General features: G+C 43.4%; 1 protein-coding gene across 3 annotated transcripts in view; it reads left to right on the forward strand.

Moving 5' to 3' along the window:
• Positions 1-24914, forward strand: part of SH3RF1 (SH3 domain containing ring finger 1) — a 346368-nt gene that overhangs the window by 248888 nt on the left and 72566 nt on the right. For all 3 annotated transcript variants that reach the window (XM_030191566.1, XM_030191564.1, XM_030191565.1), the window contains one exon: positions 18251-18405. In XM_030191566.1, the coding sequence (XP_030047426.1) occupies positions 18251-18405 (155 nt within the window). The remainder of the gene's footprint in view (positions 1-18250; positions 18406-24914) is intronic.

The raw sequence follows: 24914 nt of genomic DNA on the forward strand, positions 1-24914 counted from the left end.
AAGGATTTGAAGAAGCTAGAACAATGGTCTAAGGTCTGGCAATTAAAATTCAATGCGAAGAAATGCAAAGTGATGCACTTAGGGAATAGAAATCCACGGGAGACGTATGTGTTAGGTGGCGAGAGTCTGATAGGTTCAGACAGGGAGAGGGACCTTGGGGTGATAGTATCTGAGGATTTGAAGGTGACGAAACAGTGTGACAAGGCGGTGGCTGTATCTAGAAGGTTGTTGGGCTGTATAGAGAGAGGTGTGACCAGCAGAAGAAAGGGGGTGTTGATGCCTCTGTATAAGTCGTTGGTGAGGCCCCATCTAGAGTATTGTGTTCAGTTTTGGAGGCCGTATCTTGCTAAGGATGTAAAAAGAATCGAAGCGGTGCAAAGAAAAGCTACGAGAATGGTATGGGATTTGCGTAACAAGATGTATGAGGAGAGACTTGCTGACCTGAACATGTATACCCTGGAGGAGAGGAGAAACAGGGGTGATATGATACAGACGTTCAAATATTTGAAAGGTATTAATCCGCAAACGAACCTTTTCCGGAGATACGAAGGCGGTAGAACGAGAGGACATGAAATGAGATTGAAGGGGGGCAGACTCAAGAAAAATGTCAGGAAGTATTTCTTCACGGAGAGAGTGGTGGATGCTTGGAATGCCCTCCCGCGGGAGGTGGTGGAGAGGAAAACGGTAATGGAATTCAAACATGCGTGGGATAAACATAAAGGAATCCTGTTCAGAAGGAAAAGGTCCTCAGGAGCTTAACCGAGATTGGATAACAGAGCCGGTAGTGGGAGGCGGGGCTGGAGGTTGGGAGGCGGGGATAGTGCGGGGCAGACTTATACGGTCTGTGCCAGAGCCAGTGGTGGGAGGCGGGACTGGAGGTTGGGAGGCAGGGATAGCGCTGGGCAGACTTATACGGTCTGTGCCAGAGCCGGTGGTGGGAGGCGGGGATAGTGCTGGGCAGACTTATACGGTCTATGCCAGAGCCGGTGGTTGGGAGGCGGGGCTAGTGCTGGGCAGACTTATACGGTCTGTGCCCTGAAGAGCACAGGTACAAATCAAAGTAGGGTATACACAAAAGTAGCACACATGAGTTGTCTTGTTGGGCAGACTGGATGGACCGTGCAGGTCTTTTTCTGCCGTCATCTACTATGTTACTATGTTATACAGGGTGGGGGATTTCCTGAGTTCGCGAATACAGCACGTATCTCTCTTTTGTTGAAACCCGGGAAGGCCTCTGAGGAACCTGAATCGTACCGCCCTATCTTATTAATTAATGTTGACATTAAACTACTGGCTAAGATTTTGGCCGCTATGTTGGTGAATTATCTCCCTGACTTAATCGGGACAGCCCAAGTGGGATTTATTCCCAAACGCAACTCTGTTGTACATATTCGGACGACCCTCAGGGTAGATATCAGAAGGAACCAGTGATTGTGGCCAGTCTGGATGCAGCTAAGGCATTCGATCAAGTAAGGTGGGGGTTTCTGTTCCAGGCCCTTGACTGGGTAGGCCTGCCTAAGGGCTTTATGGAAGTGTTAAGAGCTTTATATAGTGGCATGAAGGCCCACATTGCCATTAATGGGGGGCTCTCGGAGAGCTTCAAGGTCTGTAGAGGAACCAGACAGGGATGCCCTCTTTCACTGATGCTGTTTGGCATTGTACTGGAACCGTTACTTAGATTGTTAAATTCCAGTGATGAGATTAAGGGAGTGCAATAAGGGGAACAGGAGGTAAAAGCCAAATGCAAAGCGGAGATAAGGAGGGCAAAAAAGGACTTTGAGAAGAAATTAGCGTTGGAAGCAAAAATACATAGTAAAATTTTTTTTAGATACATTAAAAGCAGGAAACCGGCCAAAGAGTCGGTTGGGCCGCTGGACGAAAATGGTGTTAAAGGGGCGATCAAGGAGGACAAAGCCGTAGCGGAGAAATTAAATGAATTCTTTGCTTCGGTCTTCACCGAGGAGGATTTGGGGGGGACACCGGTGCCGGAAAGAATATTTGAAGCGGGGGAGTCGGAGAAACTAAACAAATTCTCTGTAACCTTGGAGGATGTAATGGGTCAGTTCAGCAAGCTGAAGAGTAGTAAATCACCGGGACCTGATGGTATTCATCCCAGAGTATTAATAGAACTAAAAAATGAACTTGCGGAGCTACTGTTAGAAATATGCAATCTGTCCCTAAAATCGAGTGTAGTACCGGAAGACTGGAGGGTAGCCAATGTTACTCCGATTTTTAAGAAGGGTTCCAGAGGAGATCCGGGAAATTATAGACCGGTGAGTCTGACGTCGGTGCCGGGCAAGATGGTGGAGGCTATTATTAAGAATAAAATTGCAGAGCATATACAAAAACATGGACTGATGAGACAAAGTCAGCACGGATTTAGTGAAGGGAAGTCTTGCCTCACCAATCTAATGCATTTTTTTGAGGGGGTAAGCAAACATGTGGACAATGGGGAGCCGGTTGATATTGTATATCTGGATTTTCAGAAGGCGTTTGACAAAGTGCCGCACGAAAGACTCCTGAAGAAATTGAAGAGTCATGGAATCGGAGGTAGGGTATTATTATGGATTAAGAACTGGTTGAAAGATAGGAAGCAGAGAGTAGGATTGCGTGGCCAGTATTCTCAGTGGAGGAGGGTAGTTAGTGGGGTCCCGCAGGGGTCTGTGCTGGGTCCGTTGCTTTTTAATGTATTTATAAATGACCTAGAGATGGGAATAACTAGTGAGGTAATTAAATTCGCCGATGACACAAAATTATTCAGGGTCGTCAAGTCGCAGGAGGAATGTGAACGATTACAGGAGGACCTTGCGAGACTGGGAGAATGGGCGTGCAAGTGGCAGATGAAGTTCAATGTTGACAAGTGCAAAGTGATGCATGTGGGTAAGAGGAACCCGAATTATAGCTACGTCTTGCAAGGTTCCGCGTTAGGAGTTACGGATCAAGAAAGGGATCTGGGTGTCGTCGTCGATGATACGCTGAAACCTTCTGCTCAGTGTGCTGCTGCGGCTAGGAAAGCGAATAGAATGTTGGGTGTTATTAGGAAGGGTATGGAGTCCAGGTGTGCGGATGTTATAATGCCGTTGTATCGCTCCATGGTGCGACCGCACCTGGAGTATTGTGTTCAGTACTGGTCTCCGTATCTCAAAAAAGATATAGTAAAATTGGAAAAGGTACAGCGAAGGGCGACGAAAATGATAGTGGGGATGGGACGACTTTCCTATGAAGAGAGGCTGAGAAGGCTAGGGCTTTTCAGCTTGGAGAAGAGACGGCTGAGGGGAGATATGATAGAAGTGTATAAAATAATGAGTGGAATGGATCAGGTGGATGTGAAGCGACTGTTCACGCTATCCAAAAATACTAGGACTAGAGGGCATGAGTTGAAGCTACAGTGTGGTAAATTTAAAACGAATCGGAGAAAATTTTTCTTCACCCAACGTGTAATTAGACTCTGGAATTCGTTGCCGGAGAACATGGTACGGGCGGTTAGCTTGACGGAGTTTAAAAAGGGGTTAGATAGATTCCTAAAGGACAAGTCCATAGACCGCTATTAAATGGACTTGGAAAAATTCCGCATTTTTAGGTATAACTTGTCTGGAATGTTTTTACGTTTGGGGAGCGTGCCAGGTGCCCTTGACCTGGATTGGCCACTGTCGGTGACAGGATGCTGGGCTAGATGGACCTTTGGTCTTTCCCAGTATGGCACTACTTATGTACTTATAGTAGATGACGGCAGAAAAAGACCTGCACGGTCCATCTAGTCTGCCCACGATAAACTCATGTGTATACCTTACCTTGATTTGTACCTGTCTTTTTCAGGGCACAGACCGTATAAGTCTGTGCAGCAGTATTTCCTGCCTCCCAACCACCAGTCCCGCCTCCCATCACCGGCTCCGGCACAGACCCCGTATAAGTCTGCCCTCCCCCATCCTAGCCTCTCAACCACCAACCCCTCTTCCCCCCGCCACCCAATTTCAGCTAAGCTTCTGTGGATCCATTCCTTCTGCACAGGATTCCTTTATGCCTGTCCCACGCATGCTTGAATTCCGTTACCGTTTTCATCTCCACCACCTCCCGCGGGAGGGCATTCCAAGCGTTCACCACCCTCTCCGTGAAGAAATACTTCCTGACATCTTTCCTGAGTCTGCCCCCTTAAATCTCATTTCATGTCCTCTCGTTCTACCGCCTTCCCCTCTCCGGAAAAGATTCGTTTGCGGATTAATACCTTTCAAATATTTGAACGTCTGTATCATATCACCCCTGTTCCTCCTTTCCTCCAGAGTATACAGTGGTGGAAATAAGTATTTGATCCCTTGCTGATTTTGTAAGTTTGCCCACTGACAAAGACATGAGCAGCCCATAATTGAAGGGTAGGTTATTGGTAACAGTGAGAGATAGCACATCACAAATTAAATCCGGAAAATCACATTGTGGAAAGTATATGAATTTATTTGCATTCTGCAGAGGGAAATAAGTATTTAATCCCTCTGGCAAACAAGACCTAATACTTGGTGGCAAAACCCTTGTTGGCAAGCACAGCGGTCAGACGTCTTCTGTAGTTGATGATGAGGTTTGCACACATGTCAGGAGGAATTTTGGTCCACTCCTCTTTGCAGATCATCTCTAAATCATTAAGAGTTCTGGGCTGTCGCTTGGCAACTCGCAGCTTCAGCTCCCTCCATAAGTTTTCAATGGGATTAAGGTATGGTGACTGGCTAGGCCACTCCATGACCCTAATGTGCTTCTTCCTGAGCCACTCCTTTGTTGCCTTGGCTGTATGTTTTGGGTCATTGTCGTGCTGGAAGACCCAGCCACGACCCATTTTTAAGGCCCTGGCGGAGGGAAGGAGATTGTCACTCAGAATTGTACGGTACATGGCCCCATCCATTCTCCCATTGATGCGGTGAAGTAGTCCTGTGCCCTTAGCAGAGAAACACCCCCAAAACATAACATTTCCACCTCCATGCTTGACAGTGGGGATGGTGTTCTTTGGGTCATAGGCAGCATTTCTCTTCCTCCAAACACGGCGAGTTGAGTTCATGCCAAAGAGCTCAATTTTTGTCTCATCTGACCACAGCACCTTCTCCCAATCACTCTCGGCATCATCCAGGTGTTCACTGGCAAACTTCAGACGGGCCGTCACGTGCCTTCCGGAGCAGGGGGACCTTGCGGGCACTGCAGGATTGCAATCCGTTATGTCGTAATGTGTTACCAATGGTTTTCGTGGTGACAGTGGTCCCAGCTGCCTTGAGATCATTGACAAGTTCCCCCCTTGTAGTTGTAGGCTGATTTCTAACCTTCCTCATGATCAAGGATACCCCACGAGGTGAGATTTTGCGTGGAGCCCCAGATCTTTGTCGATTGACAGTCATTTTGTACTTCTTCCATTTTCTTACTATGGCACCAACAGTTGTCTCCTTCTCGCCCAGCGTCTTACTGATGGTTTTGTAGCCCATTCCAGCCTTGTGCAGGTGTATGATCTTGTCCCTGACATCCTTAGACAGCTCCTTGCTCTTGGCCATTTTGTAGAAGTTAGAGTCTGACTGATTCACTGAGTCTGTGGACAGGTGTCTTTCATACAGGTGACCATTGCCGACAGCTGTCTGTCATGCAGGTAACGAGTTGATTTGGAGCATCTACCTGGTCTGTAGGGGCCAGATCTCTTACTGGTTGGTGGGGGATCAAATACTTATTTCCCTCTGCAGAATGCAAATAAATTCATATACTTTCCACAATGTGATTTTCCGGATTTAATTTGTGATGTGCTATCTCTCACTGTTACCAATAACCTACCCTTCAATTATGGGCTGCTCATGTCTTTGTCAGTGGGCAAACTTACAAAATCAGCAAGGGATCAAATACTTATTTCCACCACTGTACATGTTCAGGTCAGCAAGTCTCACTTCATACGTCTTGGAACGCAACTCCCATACCATCCTCGTAGCTTTTCTTTGTACTGCTTCCATTTTTTTAACATCCTTCGCAAGGTACGGCCTCCAAAACTGAACACAATACTCCAGGTGGGGCCTCACCAACGTCTTATACAGGGGCATTAAAACCTCCTTTTTTCTGCTGGTCACACCTCTCTCTATACAGCCTAGCAACCTTCTCGCTACGGCCACCGCCTTGTCGCACTGTTTCATCGCCTTTAGGTCCTCAGATACTATCACCCCAAGATCCCTCTCCCCGTCCGTGTCTATCAGGCTCTCCCCACCTAACACATACGCCTCCCTTGGATTTCTACTCCCTAAGTGCATCACTTTGCATTTCTTCGCATTGAATTTTAATTGCCAAACGTTAGACCATTTTTCCAGCTTCTTCAGATCTTTTTTCATGTTTTCCACTCCCTCTGGGGTGTCCACTCTGTTGCAAATCTTGGTGTCATCCGCAAAAAGGCAAACTTTACCTTGTAACCCTTCGGCAATGTCACTCACAAATATATTGAACAGAATGGGCCCCAGCACCGATCCCTGAGGCACTCCACTACTCACCTTTCCCTCCTCCGAGTGAACTCCATTCACTACCACCCTCTGGCGTCTGCCCGTCAACCAGTTCCTAATCCAGTTCACCACTTCGGGTCCTATCTTCAGCCCTTCTAGTTTATTCAAGAGCCTCCTGTGGGGAACCGTGTCAAAAGCCTTGCTGAAATCTAAGTAGATGACGTCCATAGCACGTCCTTGATTTAATTCTCCCGTCACCCAGTCAAAGAATTCAATGAGATTCGTTTGGCACGACTTCCCTTTGGTGAAACCATGTTGTCTCGGATCTTGCAACTTATTGGCTTCCAGGAAATTCACTATCCTTTCCTTCAGCATGGCTTCCATTACTTTTCCAATAACCGAAGTGAGGCTTACCGGCCTGTAGTTTCCAGCTTCTTCCCTATCCCCACTTTTGTGAAGAGGGACCACCTCCGCCATTCTCCAATCCCTTGGAACCTCTCCTGTCTCCAAGGATTTATTAAACAAAACTTTAAGAGGACCCGCCAGAACCTCTCTGAGCTCCCTCAGTATTCTGGGGTGGATCCCGTCTGGCCCCATGGCTTTGTCCACCTTTAGCTTTCCAAGTTGTTCATATACACTCTCTTCCGTGAACGGTGCTCTATGCACTTCGTTTTCAGGTGTACGTTTGCCAGTCCCTCTCGGTCCTTCCCCAGGATTTTCTTCAGTAAAAACAGAGCAAAAGTATCTATTTAGCAAATTGGCTTTTTCTTCATCATTTTCTACATAGCGTTTTGCTGTATCTTTTAGTCTCACAATCCCCTTTTTAGTCTTTCTCCTTTCACTAATATACCTGAAGAAGTTTTTGTCTCCCCTCCGTACATTTCTAGCCATTTGTTCTTCCGCTTGCGCCTTCGCCAGACGTACCTCTCTCTTGGCTTCTTTCAGTTTCATCCGGTATTCCTCCCCGTGTTCCTCTACTTGAGATTTTTTGTATTTCTGGAACGCTAACTCTTTAGCCTTTATTTTCTCAGCCACTTGCTTTGAAAACCATATTGGTTTCCTTTTTCTCTTGCTTTTATTTACCCTCCTTACATAAAGGTCTGTGGCCCTGTTTATTACTTCTTTTAGCCTGGACCACTGTCCTTCCACTTCTCGTATGTCCTCCCAGCCCATCAGCTCCTTCCTCAGGTATTCTTCCATTTTGTTAAAGTCAGCTCGCTTGAAATCCAGGACTTTGAGTTTGGAGTGGCTGCCATCCACATGAGCCGTTACATCAAAACAAACCGTTTGATGGTCACTGTTTCCCAGGTGTGCAGCCACTTGGACATTTGACACACTATCCCCATTCGTGAGCACCAGATCCAACGTGGCTCCCTCCCTCTTGGGTTCGTTCACCATTTGTCTGAGCAGAGCACTTTGGAAAGCATCCACAATCTCTCTACTTCTTTCCGATTTTGCAGACGGAACCTTCCAATCTACATCCGGCAGATTAAAATCTCCCAACAGCAGCACCTCTCTTTTCTTCCCCAACTTTTGAATATCAGCGATCAGATCTTTATCTAGTTCTTCCAATTGTGTCGGGGGTCTATAGACAACACCCACGTGGACCAAGGTTCTATCCTCTCTTTTTAAGGTGATCCATATTGCTTCTTCCTTTCCCCACTTCCCTGTCATTTCAGTTGCTGCGATATCATCTCTCACATACAGAGCTACTCCTCCACCTTTACGTCCCTCTCTATCCTTCCTAAAAAGATTATAGCCTGGTATGTTTACATCCCATTCATGGGAACCATGGAGCCATGTCTCTGTGACTGCAACTATGTCCAAGTCAGTCTCCAACATCAGGGCTTGAAGGTCATGAATTTTATTGCTTAGACTGTGAGCATTTGTGGTCATTGCTTTCCAACTACATTTCCTAGTATGTGTTTTGGGTTTAGTGATTTGTGAGTGTCTTTTGTCTTTGGGTACCTTCTCCTCTTTTTGTTCCCTCTTCCTTGCTTTTTCTTTTTTTTCTGCTTCAATTTTAGTTTCAGGAACATCACAGTGCTGTAGTGGAGCAAAAGAATTTTGTAGTGGCAACACTTGTGCGGGTGGATGCTTCTGTGTCACATGACGAATTCTGCCTGAGCCTACTGTGAGCCATCTGTTCCTTTGTGGTTTTATTCTCTGAGGCAGTGGTGAGAAGTTATGATTCTGCACAGTCCTATAAGTTGCTTTAATTGCATCTAATTCTTGCATTACTTTATATAGCTCTTGTTTTAAAGTAGATAGCTGAAGGCAGATAGGACAAGCTTTAAGTTCCAGATGATTGGCCTTGAAACTAAAGCAGCACAATTATTGCAGAGAATAAAAGTCATCCTGATTGGTTGAAATGGGTATGAACAGGTGTACTATGTTGGAGTATCCGCCTGCAAGACTGCCTGTGTATGACTGTGGAGTAAAGTTAATAAGGTTTGGTTTGTCTATAAATGAGTGGACAACCCTGGGGTGGGTGGGTTGTGGGGAGGGTGGGTGGGATTATAAGTCCCAATGGGTCAGCTTAAGTGCTGCTATCAAGGGAATTCTCTAGTTGAATGGACCAAAATGGTAGTGTCTGATCCAGCACTTTACAATTTATTATACTTTTTAAAACTGCCCTAAGATATTAATAACTTTCCTTTTAAATAAATCTAGATATTGCCAATAATTATAGCAGTGTCAGCTATGTAAAAATGCCCCTCCCCTCTATCAGAGTTTGGCAGGAACAGAAAGAAAGAAAGTAAGACAGAAAGAGAGGTTTCCCAGTGCTCACCTATGCAGATGATATCCTACTGATACTAACTGACCCTCAACCGTCACTTACGGCGGCCTTGGACATGGTGCATGAGTTTGGGTCCCTGTCTGGTTTCACACTTAACCTTCACCAATCATGTGCGATGGCATTGGATGAGGAGACAGAACGACACTTAACCTTCACCAATCATGTGCGATGGCATTGGATGAGGAGACAGAACGATCGTGGAGGGGAGAGTTTCCCTTTCGGTGGGTGGACACTAAAATGAAATATCTTGGGATTTTTCTCACCAGGGATCTGTCCTCTTTGTATAAGACTAATATTAATCCATTGTTAGATATGACCAGATGCAAGTTGGCCATGTGGGGGGATCTCCCGCTGTCGGTTTGGGGGAGGGTTGCGCTATTTAATATGATAGTGGCCCCAAAGTGGTTATATGTGTTTCAGCAGCTTCTTCTCTTAAACGTAGGGAGGAAAAGATCTTGTTGAGAATTTTGCAGGTTTTCCTTTGGCGGGGGAAGAAACCAAGGTTGCCTTTAGAGATTGTAGACACGCCAAGAGACGGGGGGGGGGGGGGGGGGGAATGGGCCTTTTAAATATTAGATCTTTAACAATAGCATGTGCAATGCGTCACATAAATGATTGGTATCGGGGGTCTTCAGACTTTTCTTTAACACAGACAGAGACGTCTTTGTTCCTGGATGTTCATTTTAGCCATCTTTTACATACAGGTGGGAATTTGCCTCCGCAGGCCTTTTTGCGACATCCATTACTACACTCTGTGAGGGCTTCCTGGCGTTGGGTGTGCAGGAAGTATCATTTTTCAGCTGTCATTTCTCCCTGGCTTTCAATCTGTAACAATCCTGCCTTTCCACTGAGCCAGGGGGGTGGTGTTTTTAGCTCAGGTGGTCACGGAGGAGGGCAGTATGCATACATATTCTGAATTGCAGACTCAGTACGGCATTCCTCCTGGGCACTTTTTTGAATACTATCAATTGAAACATTACATTGATACGCTGACGTGGACTGAGCTGACAGAGGACGTAGTGGAAGTATTATCGGAGGCTTTCTCATTGGGAGCTCAGCTGTCTATCCTGCTGAGATTTCATCATCAACAGCTAAAGGACTCAAATATGAGCGCCTGGCTATTCGCTGGTCAAGGGATCTTGAATGTGTGCTGTCAACAGACCTGTGCAGATCTTATCTGAAGTCTTTATATGCACTGAGGCTCTCAATACCACAGAGAGAGAGGCTGTATAAGTGGCTTTTGAGGCTAAATATATCCCCACACAGAGCATTGCTGGCGAAATTTACGAATTGCGGGAATTGTCCCAAATGCAGGGGGAGGCTAGCCACTTTGGGACACATGTTCTGGCAGTACCCATTTGTACATCGATTTTGGGAGGGGAAATATTGAGCAATGTGGAACAGATGTGGAATTGTACCTTAATATGTGATCCCCTGATGCTTTTCTACAAATTCACATCTGACCCCCCCCCCCCCCCCACCAGAGGGGCTTAAGGGTTTTATTAAGATAGCTATACTCTTCGGGATTACTTCTATCTTGCAAGCCTGGCAGTCCTCTCTAAGACCCTCGATTCAAGCCTGGAGGTCGTAACTAATACATCAGATGCGATTAGACTGGTGTGGAGTTGTGGATTTTGAGAGCGCGCCAGGTCTTAAATTTCGAGCAATGTGGGAACCATTATGGGCTACTCTTCCCCCAGCAGAAAAAAGTTTTTTGCTGAATTTTTAACTAGGATGAGTTACAATGGTGGTTTGTGGGAGGGGCGGGTGGGGAGTTGAGGGGGAGTTTGCTAGGTTGGTGAAGTATTATATGCATTCAGCAAACTGGGGGGGGAGGGGATAAAAGGGAAGAAAATAAGGGGTTTTTGTTTATTTGATCAGCTGTTTTCGGATGCTTTATGTCAGTGGGTACTGAGTTAAATGACACATGCAAATGTATCTGAGTTTTGTACTTATCAATAAAAATCATTTGAACATAGGAAACAGACTGGAAACATTGCCTGCAGTAGAGAATGGGACGGATGTGCAGCATCTTGAAGTAGCAGCCTAATTGTTAAAGCAGCAAGCTAACCAGAGAAGCCAGCATTCGGATTGCACTGACAGCCCTTGAGACCTTGGCCAAATCACTATACTCTTTATTGCTTCAGGCACATAGAGCTCTATTTACAGAGTACTTTCCCATAGACACAAAATGGGAGAAAACAGTTTATAGATAGACCTCTTACGGCATCTTTTACTAAGGCGTGCTCATGCTAAAATTGTGGGTGCATTAAACATTAGAGACGCCCATAAGAATGCATTGGCACCTCTAACGTTTAACACGCCTACAATTTTAATGCGCACCAAAAATGTGAGCATACCTTAGTAAAAGACCCCCTTAAACTGAAAGTCCTCTTAGGATAGGAAAGTATCTGTTATACATGATTGTGTCTTGCCTTGAGCTATCAATGGAAAAATACAGACTAAATCTAAATAAATATGATTATATGGGTAAAAGAAGTCAGTCATGACAATATTTTCATATAGGAGCAGGGATTGAAGTGGCAGGAATTATATTAAAAATGGAACAAAAAAAATGAGATCTATTACACCAATAAAAGTTAGAAAAAATCTAAGGTATACACTGGTGCATTGGTGGAAAAATACAGGAAATATACAAAACCATATCAAAAATAGGGAGGAAAAGACCTCATCAAGACCATTGTCAGCGATACTAAGGCTCAAGTTTAAATGTAGCCACTTAACATTGTACTCTCTCAGAACAGAATCCTAGGTCTTAAAAACCTCGAACAATTGTTTGATAGCTTCAAAAATATGAAAACTTTAATTCTCATCTAAAAAGTCTACCAAACACATATGACAAAAAATGAAAATCACACTTAATTTTGGATGCACAACAGTGTGGCTTCACTGTATATGAGGTTAACAGCACCATCCAGTTTTCAGAAGATAATGTCAATTGTGCTCTTTGTGTTCACTGTGCAGTGCTTTGATTCTTTGATTTCCCGACGGGGACCCGTTTTGCAGATGGCTTCTTCTGGAGACCTCAATAAAAATTATCTAGTACTGTTCACCAATTTGAGAATCATTATCTAGTTCAAGTTCCATGGAGTTTAGAATCACAATAACATAACAAAGGGGATTGGTGATATGTAAAATGTCCCTGTATAGTAGACCAAACCTGTTTCCAGTACAGATGCAAACAAGAACAGTAAAATAAAAAGCATATGGCTAAAATTGCCAGCCTCCAACTGGCAGGACCATCAAAGATTAGAGGAGTATAAATGTATACATTGCATCCATACTGGGGTAAAAATGGACCTATGAGCAGCAGTGGAACTGATTATCCGGTAGCTGATACTTCTGAATCAGTTCTGCTAGAGTGGTTAATTGAAAATCTGTTAAATCATCCAACAAATTCCAAATACCATGATGTTGCCATATAGGGCTCCAAACAGAAATGTGATTGATCAAGATATTGAAATTACTCCATAAAGAAAGTTTAGTAGCACATCTCGATAGTGTACACAAACTTTTATCTAACCCTACAAGAGCCTTATGAGTAGTGGAAAAAATAGGGTTAGACTTTACTTGATGCAGAGGTACCAAAGTTACCAATTTCCACAAGGGAAGATAATCCACCAAAGCTAGTTCTAACTGAAGCCATCATGGTTCCTCTACAGAAAGACCATCAGAAGAACAGTAGGTCCCCTGTTGCAATAGGAAAGCTCCATGTAATTGGATAAAATCATAGATTGGCTTGTCAAATCATGCAATGAAGTTGAATCCACCTAAGACAGAAATTGTGCTTTTTATTTGGCAGAATTTTACTCTTCATTTGGAATCACTCGAGATTAGTACATAAGTATTGCCATACTGGGACAGACCAAAGGTCCATCAAGCCCAGCATCCCGTTTCCAACAGTGGCCAATCCAGGTCACAAATACCTGGCAAGATCCCAAAATTCAGGGAATACATTTGATTCGTAAAGATATGGTTAAGGTTCTTGGTGTTACCCTTGACAAATTCCTAACTTTTGAAACCCACATATCTGATCTTGTTAAGAAAACTTACTTTATATTAACAGAAATCTATACAATTCACTCATTATTGGATCAAAAACTCTGACACTGCTTCTTCATTCATTGATTCTGTTGTGTCTAAGTTATTGTAACTGTTTGTATCATGGGTTACCACGTTATACTGTCATAAGGTTACAAGTAATACAGAGTACTTCAGTTAAGCTATTAAGGGGTGCAAAATATTTGGCAGTTGCTCCCTTGTTAAGTGAAGAACACTGGTCACTAATCGAATTCCACATTTCTTTCAAAATACAGTTGCCCATCAACCATTCCATCTTCGTGAATCTCAATTTCTCTGTAACTCTCTCATTCTCTACCCCCAGGATTCTTTATAGGACGCCTAGAGATTGGCGCAGATTCTATAACAATGCTTATAGTTTAACAAGCTAGCGCTGATAACAACACTTAAGCAATAATGAGCACTATTTGGCACTGATTAGAATTTAGGTACACAACTCGCTAAGCATATTCTGTAACAATGTGCACCGAAGTTCTAATGCTTGCAGGCAAAAAGGAGTGTGGTTATGGGTGGGGAAATGGGTGTTTTGTTCCGAAATTTATGTACCTATTTATAGAATATGGCCCAGTGCGCCTAAATCTACGTGCTGAGATTTACACCACATTTTCTTTGGTATAAATGGATGCGTGTAGATTTAGGCGCTGAAATATCAAATAAGCGTATTCTATAATTGGCCCCTAAATCTAGGCACTGATTATAGAAGGCACATGGAGGGGCATAATCGAAAGGGGCATCCAAATTTTCCTGAGGACGTCCTTGCAGGACGTCCCGACGAAGAGGCGGGGAAACCCGTATTATCAAAACAAGATGGGCGTCCATCTTTCGTTTTGATAATATGGACGGGGATGCCCAAATAGCGAAATTTAGGTCTACCTTAGAGATGGTCGTCCCCGATTTTCAGCCATAATGGAAACCGAGGACGCCCATCTCAGAAACGACCAAATCCAGGCCATTTAGTCATGGGAGGAGCCAGCATTCGTAGTGCACTTGTCCCCTTGACATGCCAGGACACCAGCCGGGCACCATAGGGGGCACTGCAGTGGACTTCACAAATTGCTCCCAGGTGCATAGCTCCCTTAATTGTGTGCTGAGCCCCCCAAACCCCACTCCCCACAACTGTACACCACTACCATAGCCCTAAGGGGTGAAGGGGGCACCTACATGTGGGTACAGTGGGTTTTGAAGGGCTCACGTTTACCATCACAAGTGTAACAGGTAGGGGGGGGGATGGGCTTGGGTCCGCCTGCCTGAAGTGCACTGCACCCACTAAAACTACTCCAGAGACCTGCATACTGCTGTCATGGAGCTGGGTAAGACATTTGAGGCTGGCATAGAGGCTGACAAAAATATTTAAAAAGTTTTTTTAGGGTGGGAGGGGGTTAGTGACCACTGGGGGAGTGAGGGGAGGTCATCCCTGATTCTCTCCGGTGGTCATCTGGTCAGTTCGGGCACCTTTTTGAGGCTTGGTCGTAAAAAAAATGGACTAAGTAAAGTTGCCTCAGTGCTCGTCAGGGATGCCCTGCTTTTTTCCATTATGGGTCGAGGACACCCATGTGTTAGGCCGCCCCAGTCCCGCCTTTGCTATGCCTCCGACACGCCCCCGTGAACTTTGGTCGTCCCCGTGATGGAAAGCAGTTGAGTACTTTTGAGACACTGCCAAATGACTGGGTAGAATTCCAACCGGTCTCAGTGCAAGGTTTGGAGAAAGTGGTGAAGAGTATTGAGCAATCTAAGTTGTTATTGGACCATATACCATTAAATTAGTTATTACCTGTCCACGGATTATTGCCTCTAGTTCTAGCTATGGTGAATCATAGTCTGGTATCAGGGACAGTTCCATCGACTTGGAAGTATACATTAGTATGTCCAGTTTTGAAGGGGAAGCAGCTGGACTTATTATACCTGGAACATTATCAACCCATATCAAATCTGGGTTTTCTGGCTAATTTGACTGAAAGGGTAATCATGGATCAGTTGGTGAAGTTTGAGCGATAGGTTGACATTACACCCTCAACAGACTGCTTTTCGAGTGAGATAGAGTTCTAAGACCACTTTGGCTGGTGTTCTATTATAGGTTTCTGGAGACAGTATCCGCGTTTGTTGGAGAGATTACGAGTGATTGGCTTGGGAGGTATGGTTCTGGCTAGGTTTCAGAGGGTTTTTTTTTTTTTTTTTAGATAACTGGACATTTTCAGTAGTAGATGGCTTGGATAGATCACTTCCAAGACCACTTCCTTGTGGGGTACCGCAAAAATCAGCATTTTCTCCAATCCTATTTAATATTTTCTTTGAGTCCATTGGTATGTTTGGTTCAGGATTGTCAAATTACTCTGTATGTTTATGCAGGTGATTTTTTATTGGTGGCCAAGGTTCAGGCGCCTCACTATGATTTGTCTGTTTTACAGAGTTATTTGAATGTGGTTGGTAAATAACTGTTGGACATCATATGATTTTGAATATAGAAAAAACAGTTGTCTGTTGGGTGATGGGTGGTAGAGAAAATCTACGTTTTTTCTGATTAATTTATTAGGGTGGGAATTACCTGTGGTTCCAACATTTAAGTATTTGGAGGGTATTGATTGATGCCCAGTTATTTTTTATAGATCAGGTGAATGCTTTGGTTCACCGAGGTTATGTGACTTGCCCAGAGTCACAAGGAGCTGCAGTGGGAATTGAACCCAGTTCTCCAGGATCAAAGTCTGCTGCACTAACCATTAGGCTATTCTTCCACTCCTGTTCAAGAAGGTGGTGCAGGCCTTGAGTCAGCCAGCACCATTTTGTTGTGTGGCATTAGTAAACCAGGAAAGACTGGGCATCACTCCTGCTGTGTGAAGAACATGGATAGGGTAAGATGTTTTGTAGTGGGGATGGAGACCAAAGGGGCTGTAAGAAGGTGACAGCAAGCCAGGGCAGGCTTCTTTAGTAATACCCTTCCAATTCAGACACTTCTGCATAGACCCCCCCACCTCCCAGAAATCCACCCCTCAGGATAGTCAGCAGGGAGCAACAAGCCAGGCGCTAGTAATGGTCCTTTTCCTTCCCCTATGTGTAAACACACACACACCCCTACACCAAGCCTCTCTACACAATCCAACACGTTCCAACACACTCCAAATATACTATTTAACCCATAATACATACATCGTCCCCTGCCTCTGGATCAAGTAAACCTGTCATGAGTATTTAGTAGAGGAGTCTGCAATTTTAGAACTGCAAACATTTTAGCCCACTACCTTCAAACGTTTTGGGTTTTTTAAAAATATATTTCTGACCACTATATATGGTTATATAGTTATAACTTCATTTTGAAACTTCTAGTAAAATCAATTTGCCAAATCCTAGGCCCCAGATAAAAGCAAACTATCATGGATTGGTTATAACCTTTCTAAAGTCCTTGCTCCCTATCCGTTTCCGTATTCTATTCAAACTTCTCCTATTGACCTATAAGTGCATTCACTCTGCCGCTCCCCAGTACCTCTCCACTCTTGTCTCCTACGTTCCCCCTCGAGTACTCCGTTCTGTTGATAAATCTCTCTTATCCATCCCTTCCTCCTCTACTGCTAATTCAAGACTCCGTTCCTTTTATCTCGCTGCACCTCACGCCTGGAATAGACTTCCCGAGCCTGTACGTCTAGCCCAGTCTTTAGCCGTTTTCAAGTCCAAACTCAAAACCCACCTCTTTACCACTGCTTTTGACTCCTAACTCACTTACTCTGTCCTTTATCCTCATCTCTCTTTATTCCCTTTACCCTTAATTGTTCTGTCTGTTTACCTGTCTTATCTAGATTGTAAGCTCTTTGAGCAGGGACTGTCTTCTGTGTATGGTGTACAGTGCTGCGTATGCCTTGTAGCGCTATAGAAATGTTAAGTAGATAGAATAATTTTATTAGTACTGTGTTCTCTGGTAAATGTACAGTAGAATATTGATCAGTGTTTTATTTTAGGTTCTCTTAGTGATTTTGCCTAGTCATGTGGAACAAAATGTTCATTATCAGGCTAGAAGTTGATTCTGTTAAAAATTTAAATAAAAGCTGGGGCTTTTTACAATTGATACATGATATAGAAACTAGTTTGGATTTTTCTATATCAAATTTGTAGTTTTAAAACAAATCACCTTAGCACTGCAAGACATATGAATCAGAGTAAATCTGTAGTTTCCAGGCCATGCGGCTTTTGTGAGCCTTCTTTCCCAGGAGTGTAAGTATAGAAACGCCCAAAGTATTATCTGAGGTTCTTGCATCAGAAGACAACAATTGCACCATTGATTCTGAAAAGGAATGGTATCCAGTAGCAGAACTGCTTCATTGATCTACCCCTGCAGAATTGCAGTTTCTTTGGTGCACTTGTTAAAGATGACCAGTTTTGCTAATGTTGAATTTCAAAGACTGGCAGTGTTAAATGGAAGAATAAGTGAAAATGGCAACAATAGCACAGTGACTGTGGTCTTTCCTTGCTTTTCCTAGAGCACACATCAAAGGGCATGCCTCTTAAAGGAGTGGGTTAGGGTGGAGTGCAGCTGAATTGTCGTGTTCTGCCTTACCATTTAAATTACAAACACAACCCTGGACTGACTCCCCTTAGATTTAACCTTTTAGAAAGCATCTGGAGATGTTTCAAGTCCCCACTTAAAAGCATTTCCAGTTTTAATATAAATAGATTGGGTTTTTTTTTAATTGCCTCTGTGATGAGAAGACTGCTTCCTTTTCAAAAGATTATCCTGACTTTCTGACCTTTGTGAGAGCACAAGATTGCTTGTTTTGCTAAGCCTCCAAAAATTATGTCCGGAGTTGTTTTTTTTTTTTTAATTCAGGGTACCAAGCAAAACTGTGAAGCTTTGTTTTCTTGCTTGCTTACATTTTTTCTGTAATGGGTTGTATGACAGTGAATGTGTATATTCTGTTGTCTAATGCAGGATATGAATCCCCCTCTTCTTCCTCCTCCGCCTATGACTGCTGCAGTGATGGCCTCCACATCTTCTGGAGGCCCTTCTTCAGGAGCAGGACAGAGGCCTGCAACTGGATCTGGTGACCAAATATCGCACTTACGGCCACAATCTCGACCAAGCGTGTAAGTTTTTGAGAAATCTTAGTACAGTAAAAATGGTTTTCAAAATAAGGGATTTTAAATATTGAGTATACTTCTAAATTTCTCCATACTTCTTACCACAATAATACTATGTGAAACAGAGATACTCTACAGCGGAAGCAAAATAGGGTTTCTTATATTTTTATTGTTTTTCACCACATCTAAAAAGCACTTGTGGTGGTTTTGATTCATTCATCAACAGTGTAGTTTTGTTCAGAATGTGATGATCAGCCATGGTGCTGAAATTTTTTGTTCCTTAGCGTCCCTCCGGACCGGACCAGGATTGGACTGATGGGTTGTGCTCGCCTACCAGCAGGTGGATTGTTCCAAATTGGGATGTACATAGTATGTGTTATGGGATGTGTAACAACTGAATCAAGTTCATTAAAAACAGTTCTAAGAGTTTTAAACAAAACATTAGAAGAAACATTAGTTTTTTGAGCCCAAGGGAAGAATTGTGTGGGTGTGTCTGGTTGCTTTAGCATTTCAATTTGGAACCATGATGAGGTGTTGAGTTGTTCCTTATCATACATCATGGAAAAAAGCTGGTATATGGACTCTCAATGATGTTATAAAAGATAATTCTTGGCTACCTTTTGCCCAAATAAGTATAAAATATGGTCTTAAAAGTTCTCAATACTATAAATGGGTTCAACTCAAACACTGTGTAACTAAGTCTGTAGATATAAAAAAATTAACTACTGATTACCCTTCTTGTTGGCAACTTTGCAGGTCTTTTATGACTTCCAAAAAAGTCGCATCTAAATGGTACAAAATACTACAGTTAGCTAAAAAAAAAGAGAGATTTTGGCGCGAATCGGGTACGCGTGTGCACGCGCATTACCGTCATGTCCGAGAAGCTGAGTCGCTGTGCTGTATGCCTGCGTCGGGGGATCTCCTCTTCTGGCTCCTGTAAATACTGTGCGCCGCTGGGGGGTGCGTCGGGACCTTCTCTCACCGTCTTCGGGGCTTCAGTCATCAGCCCAGGGTCCCTCGCCGTCGTGGTCTGCTTCAGCAGTTGTGGACGGGTCAGGTGCGCCTCCGGATGCCGCTCCCACGAATTCGGCGCGTGCAGCGCCCATTTTGTTTTCCGCGCGAAGTGTTTTTTTGGGCGGAGAGAGCTTCATTATGCAGGAGAGGCTGCAGCATGTTTTTGTCAGCGCCGGAGTCCATTAGTTTTCGGCTCCAAGTTTTCTATATTGCAGCCTGCTCCTTCAGAACGCAGTGCTCGGTGGTATGTGTGGCGCTCCATAATTTAAATCTACAACAAATTATAGAAATGAGAACAGACGAATATCATTCTTTCATCTTTCAGGGGAACTAGGGGGTTGAAAGCATGATTTTCCAATCACATTGGTTATCCAGAAGAGAGAAGTAAAACAAAACAAAACACTATATTATGCAATCTAGGTGGTACGTGGAAGGCTTGTGTACTTGCGCATTTATGCACACCATTTGCACAAATGGTTTGAGACTGTTTGCTCTGTAATCCAGGATTATTTTTCACTGTGGTTTCCCAGTGTTGCGGTTCTACCATATTTCTTATTCTTTTTCTGCCTTGAGATTATGTAAATTCTGCAAGGTTGTAATTTCAGTTTTGACAAGGTTATGATTTTAATTTATGTATACACAGAGTTTGTTCCTTTTAAGAATTTCTCTCAATGGCTGTGGTATTATACAGTGTTTTTTAAGAATTTAAGAAATTTTCTCTATAGGCATAGAGTAGCTTGTTTTAGATGCCATATGAATATATAAGCTCTCTCATATTCTCTGAGGGACTGCCCTGTCTAGCAAGCTCCCAATCACTTAACTGCAGGCATGCTTGGTTCATGTCTTCCCTTCTTTTTCAACTGTCTTGAAGCCTCTCATATTTCATTTTGGCTTTCTTCTGGTAGTTACAGGACAGATGACCACTTAGAGAATGAGGTCACCTTTTCGTTTTGCATATTTCCCCCTTAAAGAGAGTGGAAGGTTCTCAAACCATCTAATTGTGTTTTTTATCTATGCTATCAGTTCAGCATTGGCAGATGGTAAACTTTCTGGTTTGGTCCAGTATGCCTATACATACCATCTACTATCCCTTCCTCTTTCTTAGAGATGTTATGTTCTTGTCTCAAGCTTTCTTGAATTCATATACAGTCTTGTCTCCTCCGCCTTCTCTGAGTGGCGGTGGCACAAATTCTTCTTTTCCGGTAAAAGTATTTTACAAGTCTGTCCTTTTTTCATTTTTATTCTATGCGCCCTCTCTCCAGAGCCTCCTTTCACTTGGAAGGGAACTCACTCACTTCCTGTGCTTTTATGCTTTAGGTAAATAAGTATTGTTCTACTGTGAAAGACCAAAAGGCCTTCAAGCCCAGCATTCAGGTCTAATGGGCATAGGTACATAGGTATTGTCATACCGGCAAGGACCAAAAGTCCATCAAACCCAGCATTCATATCTAATGGGTGTGGGTTTGTTACATCTCAGTGAGGGAGGAGGTATGACCATGGTACGAGAATTGGGGAGATCCAGGAAATTACGGGCCGGTGAATCAGGTGTCCATTCTGAGCAAATGGTTGAACCTGCTAAAAAAAAAAAAAAAAAGCTTGCTTCCATGGCTGGTGGACACCTATATTTAATGTTTACCCAGCTGTGAGACGCCACAGTGATAGGGCTGAGGTATGGAGCCCTATTTAGGTAGTGTCCTTGGTCACCCTTCCTCTCCTCCCCAGAACCCAGAAAACATTGGCTAGTTTTTGCTTAAGCATTAACCGGTCATTTTCAGCAGTACTCTTCCTTTTGTTCTATTTTAGCTCTAAAAGAATGTTCATCGCGATCTCAGGGTCACAACTTTTTGTATGGAGACTCCTCGGTCGGTCATAGTGACAGTTCGGTGAGGAGAGTATTTAACGGCCTTGGATATGTCAGAGGCTTATTTACATATTCCTATTTAGCAGGTTCATTGCAGATTCTGGCGCTTTACGATTCTAGGTTGACAACTAAGGATACTTGTTTTCATCCTTACCTAGATGACTGACTAATTGGGGGAAGTCTTATCGGCAGAGTTCTCAGGTCACGCACCAGGTGGTGCATCTTTTACAGTCTCTAGGTTGGGTGGTGCATGTAGCCAGGCCTCTTGTTTGATCTCCCATTTGATCTCTCATCAGATATCTCAAATTTTCTCTCTTTGTTTAGTCAGGTTGGCGCAGAGTCTTTCGTCTCCTCTGCAAGCATCCCAGTTTATATTTTTCTTGGTGACCTTGGGCCTTCGGCCATTTCCTTGCTGTATTCTGCAGAGTACAATTTTACTTTCTAGTTTCCGAGAAGGAATTTTCCTTCATCCTTTTTGGAATCTCAGGGTCATCAATTGCGCTCTTTAAGTATCATCTAGTTATCACAAGAACCTTAGTTCCGTCATAGGGATGCTTTGGGGAGTACACTTTTTTGGCAGAAGCTTGTTTGTATATGTTTTGTTTCTGGGGGACCATAGCAATTCGTTTACCTTGGGGTAAATTTTGTTCCCCTACTGACCAGCAAGGCGGGGAGAGCTGTGTTGGTTTTTGCCATGGCAATGGGTTATGTCATCCGCCAAGGAGGAACTAAGAGTATACTCTTGAGTTTGTAGTCAGTGAGGCTCTTGTCATGGGTGGACATTCACTTAATTGTTTTTTCAGCCGTCCATGTGGCGGCAGTCGAAACATTGCAAGTCATTTTTTCTTAGTTGTCTCACCCTGCATTGAAGTGAATGGATTCTCATCTTTTCAGCGTTACTACCTTGCTGCGGCACTTCAGGGCTATCTCTTTTTTGCCTTTAGGCTCTCAAACATTTCTTGCTTCTTCCGTCCAGCAACAGTCTTGACGGTGACAGGGATAGACGCCATCGTTTAGCAGGGGTCTTTCAACCTTCTATAGGCGTTTCTTCCGTCAACTCACTAGGCGTTGTCTTCTCTTTCAAAAAAAAAAAATTCCATCTTTCATCCATACCAGACCAGACTTTATTTGGTCATATGGTTTGGCTCTTTGGTGGGTAGTTCTTTGCGGCGGTTGCGTTGTTGAGCACCGTATCTTTTATTTGTTCTTGGTTCATTTTTTGTTGGTTTTCATAAAAGATTACTCTCCTTTCTCTTCTCCCGCAGATTGCACTTTTTACGGCCTCGTCCTTTTGGAAGTTCTCGTTTACTTTAAGGATCTTAGTCTCCTTCGCCCGATAGGCCGAATTCCTCTTCAAATCACAATCTTAATCTTTCAGCTCTCGTAGGTCCTCTTTTTGGGCTGTTTTCTCCTGGTGTCCTTTAAGTTTTCCTCTTAAACCTCTGTTTTATAGTACCCATAGCTTTTTCTATAAAGGTTTCCTCTTCATGCAGGGTTCCTAGTAGCCACTGCAGCAAGTAGGGCTATGTGTGGAGTACTTCTACAGTTGGTTACTTCTTTTCGGCCTAGTCTAGTTTTCATGTTTTCACCTTTTCTGATCGGTTTTTTGTTCTTGGTTTTGTCTTTCTAGCCAGTAGGCGTAAGGGTTTGGTTGTTTATACCCGCTATATCTCGACGGATTAAGGAAATGAGAACTTCTATTTCTCTTCTCACTGAGAAATCTCACTGAGACGGCAGTTTCACAGAGTATAACAACATATTCCACAACTTCAGAAGCGGGCTCTATTCTTACTACAGCACTTTTTGATGCTCTCGATGCTCATTGGTAAGGTGGCAGCCTGGTCTTGCTTTCATTCTTTTGCTCATTGAGACACGCCACATGTTAGTTCTCGACAGGAGGCGGCCTATGCAGCATGAATATTTCTATGCAGTTTTCATAGGGTCCCTCCCTTCAGATTACTGCTTTGGTACTTCCCATCAGTCCAATCCTGGTCCAGTCCGGAGGGACGCTAAGGAAGGAGAAATTAGATCTTACCTGCTAATTTGCTTTCCTTTAGTCCCTCCGGACCGGACCAGGCCCCTCCCATGTTCTCTCAACTCTTTAGATTCTTTTATTAGGTTTGGAAGTGCATTAGTTCCTTTACCACATGTGGAATGCTTTAAAAAAAAAAAGCCTTTGCGTGGTCCATACTACTTCTCTGGTGGTTGCTGGTGAGCTCAGTTACTGGAATATATATGAAACCTTAAATATACCATACCACTTCTCTGGTGAGAGTTGCTGGGGAGCTCGGTTGCTGGAATATATATATATAACCTTAAGTGAGTCATATCACTTCTCTGACAGTTGCTGGTGAGCTCAGTTACTGGAATATATATAAAACCTTAAATATGCCGTACCACTTCTCTGGTGAGAGTTGCTGGGGATCTCAGTTGCTGGAATATATATATAACCTTAATTGAGTCATACCACTTCTCTGGTGAGAGTTGCTGGTGAGCTCTAATATGAATGGGCCATGCCACTTCTCTGGTGAGAGTTGTTGGCGAGCTCTGATACAAATGGGCCATACCACTTCTCTGGTGACAGTTGCTGGTGAGCTCTAGTACTCGGCTTAGCCGACTAATTTGTGGCTGCTAGGATTCCATACGGCACAGAAGGTCTTTCTTTCTTTCCTGCTTTGTTATTCAAATACTGAGGCTAAGGTCACATGGCCAGGGCTCCTATTGGCTCTCTAGAGTCAGAGTTTTTTTCTCAGTCTCCACCTGCTGGTAGGCGAGCACAACCCATCAGTCCAATCCTGGTCCGGTCCGGAAGTACTAAAGGAAAGCAAATTAGCAGGTAAGATCTAATTTCTCCTTCACTGAGGGCCCTGTTTACTAAGGTGCATTAGCGTTTTTAACGTGCCTACAATTAGCTTGCGCTAACCATGTAGGCACCTATAGGGATATTGTAGGCATGTACACAGTTAACGTGCCTAGTAAACAGAGCACTGAATATCAACAGGATTAAATTTCAGAAATCCTGTTGAGATTCAGTGGAAGCTGAAAAGCTTGTTCCACTTTAAAATTTGATAAACCAAAACATCCAAGTAATACATTTAGTTGAAAAAACATTGATAGGAGAAACACCACACATTTTGGTAAGGAGAAATGAAAAACACACATTGAATGCTGTCACGATTTGAGAGAAATTTATATCAAAATACCAAGTGGTGACTAGCATAAATAGAAAAAAAGAGAAATATTGCAACTTCATATATCAGGTTAAAACCACATATATATGTATTTGCTACAGAATAGTTTTGATTATCTTGTTTATATAGTGCTTCCTAAATGTTTGTGAACCTCCTAGGATGGTCTGCATTTTTGTTTGCAATTTATACTCAAAACATGATAAACTCTGACAAGAGAGAATCCCACCTGAATAAATAACTTGGACGAAGAGGTCATCTTTGTGCCTCTGGGTTCTAAGATTATTACTTCCAGGGAAATTCTGCGCAAAAGTTTTGAAAAATCTATCCAGTTTTTAAGAATTGTGATATATGTGCACATTTTATAAAGTACATGCATTGAATATATGCCTTTCTGTGTTTTTTTTGCAACTACATTCAAAGCGGTTTACATAGTATATTCAGGTACTTAT

The sequence above is a fragment of the Microcaecilia unicolor genome, chromosome 2 (assembly GCF_901765095.1).
Source record: "Microcaecilia unicolor chromosome 2, aMicUni1.1, whole genome shotgun sequence".
NCBI classification, from domain to species: Eukaryota; Metazoa; Chordata; class Amphibia; order Gymnophiona; family Siphonopidae; genus Microcaecilia; species Microcaecilia unicolor.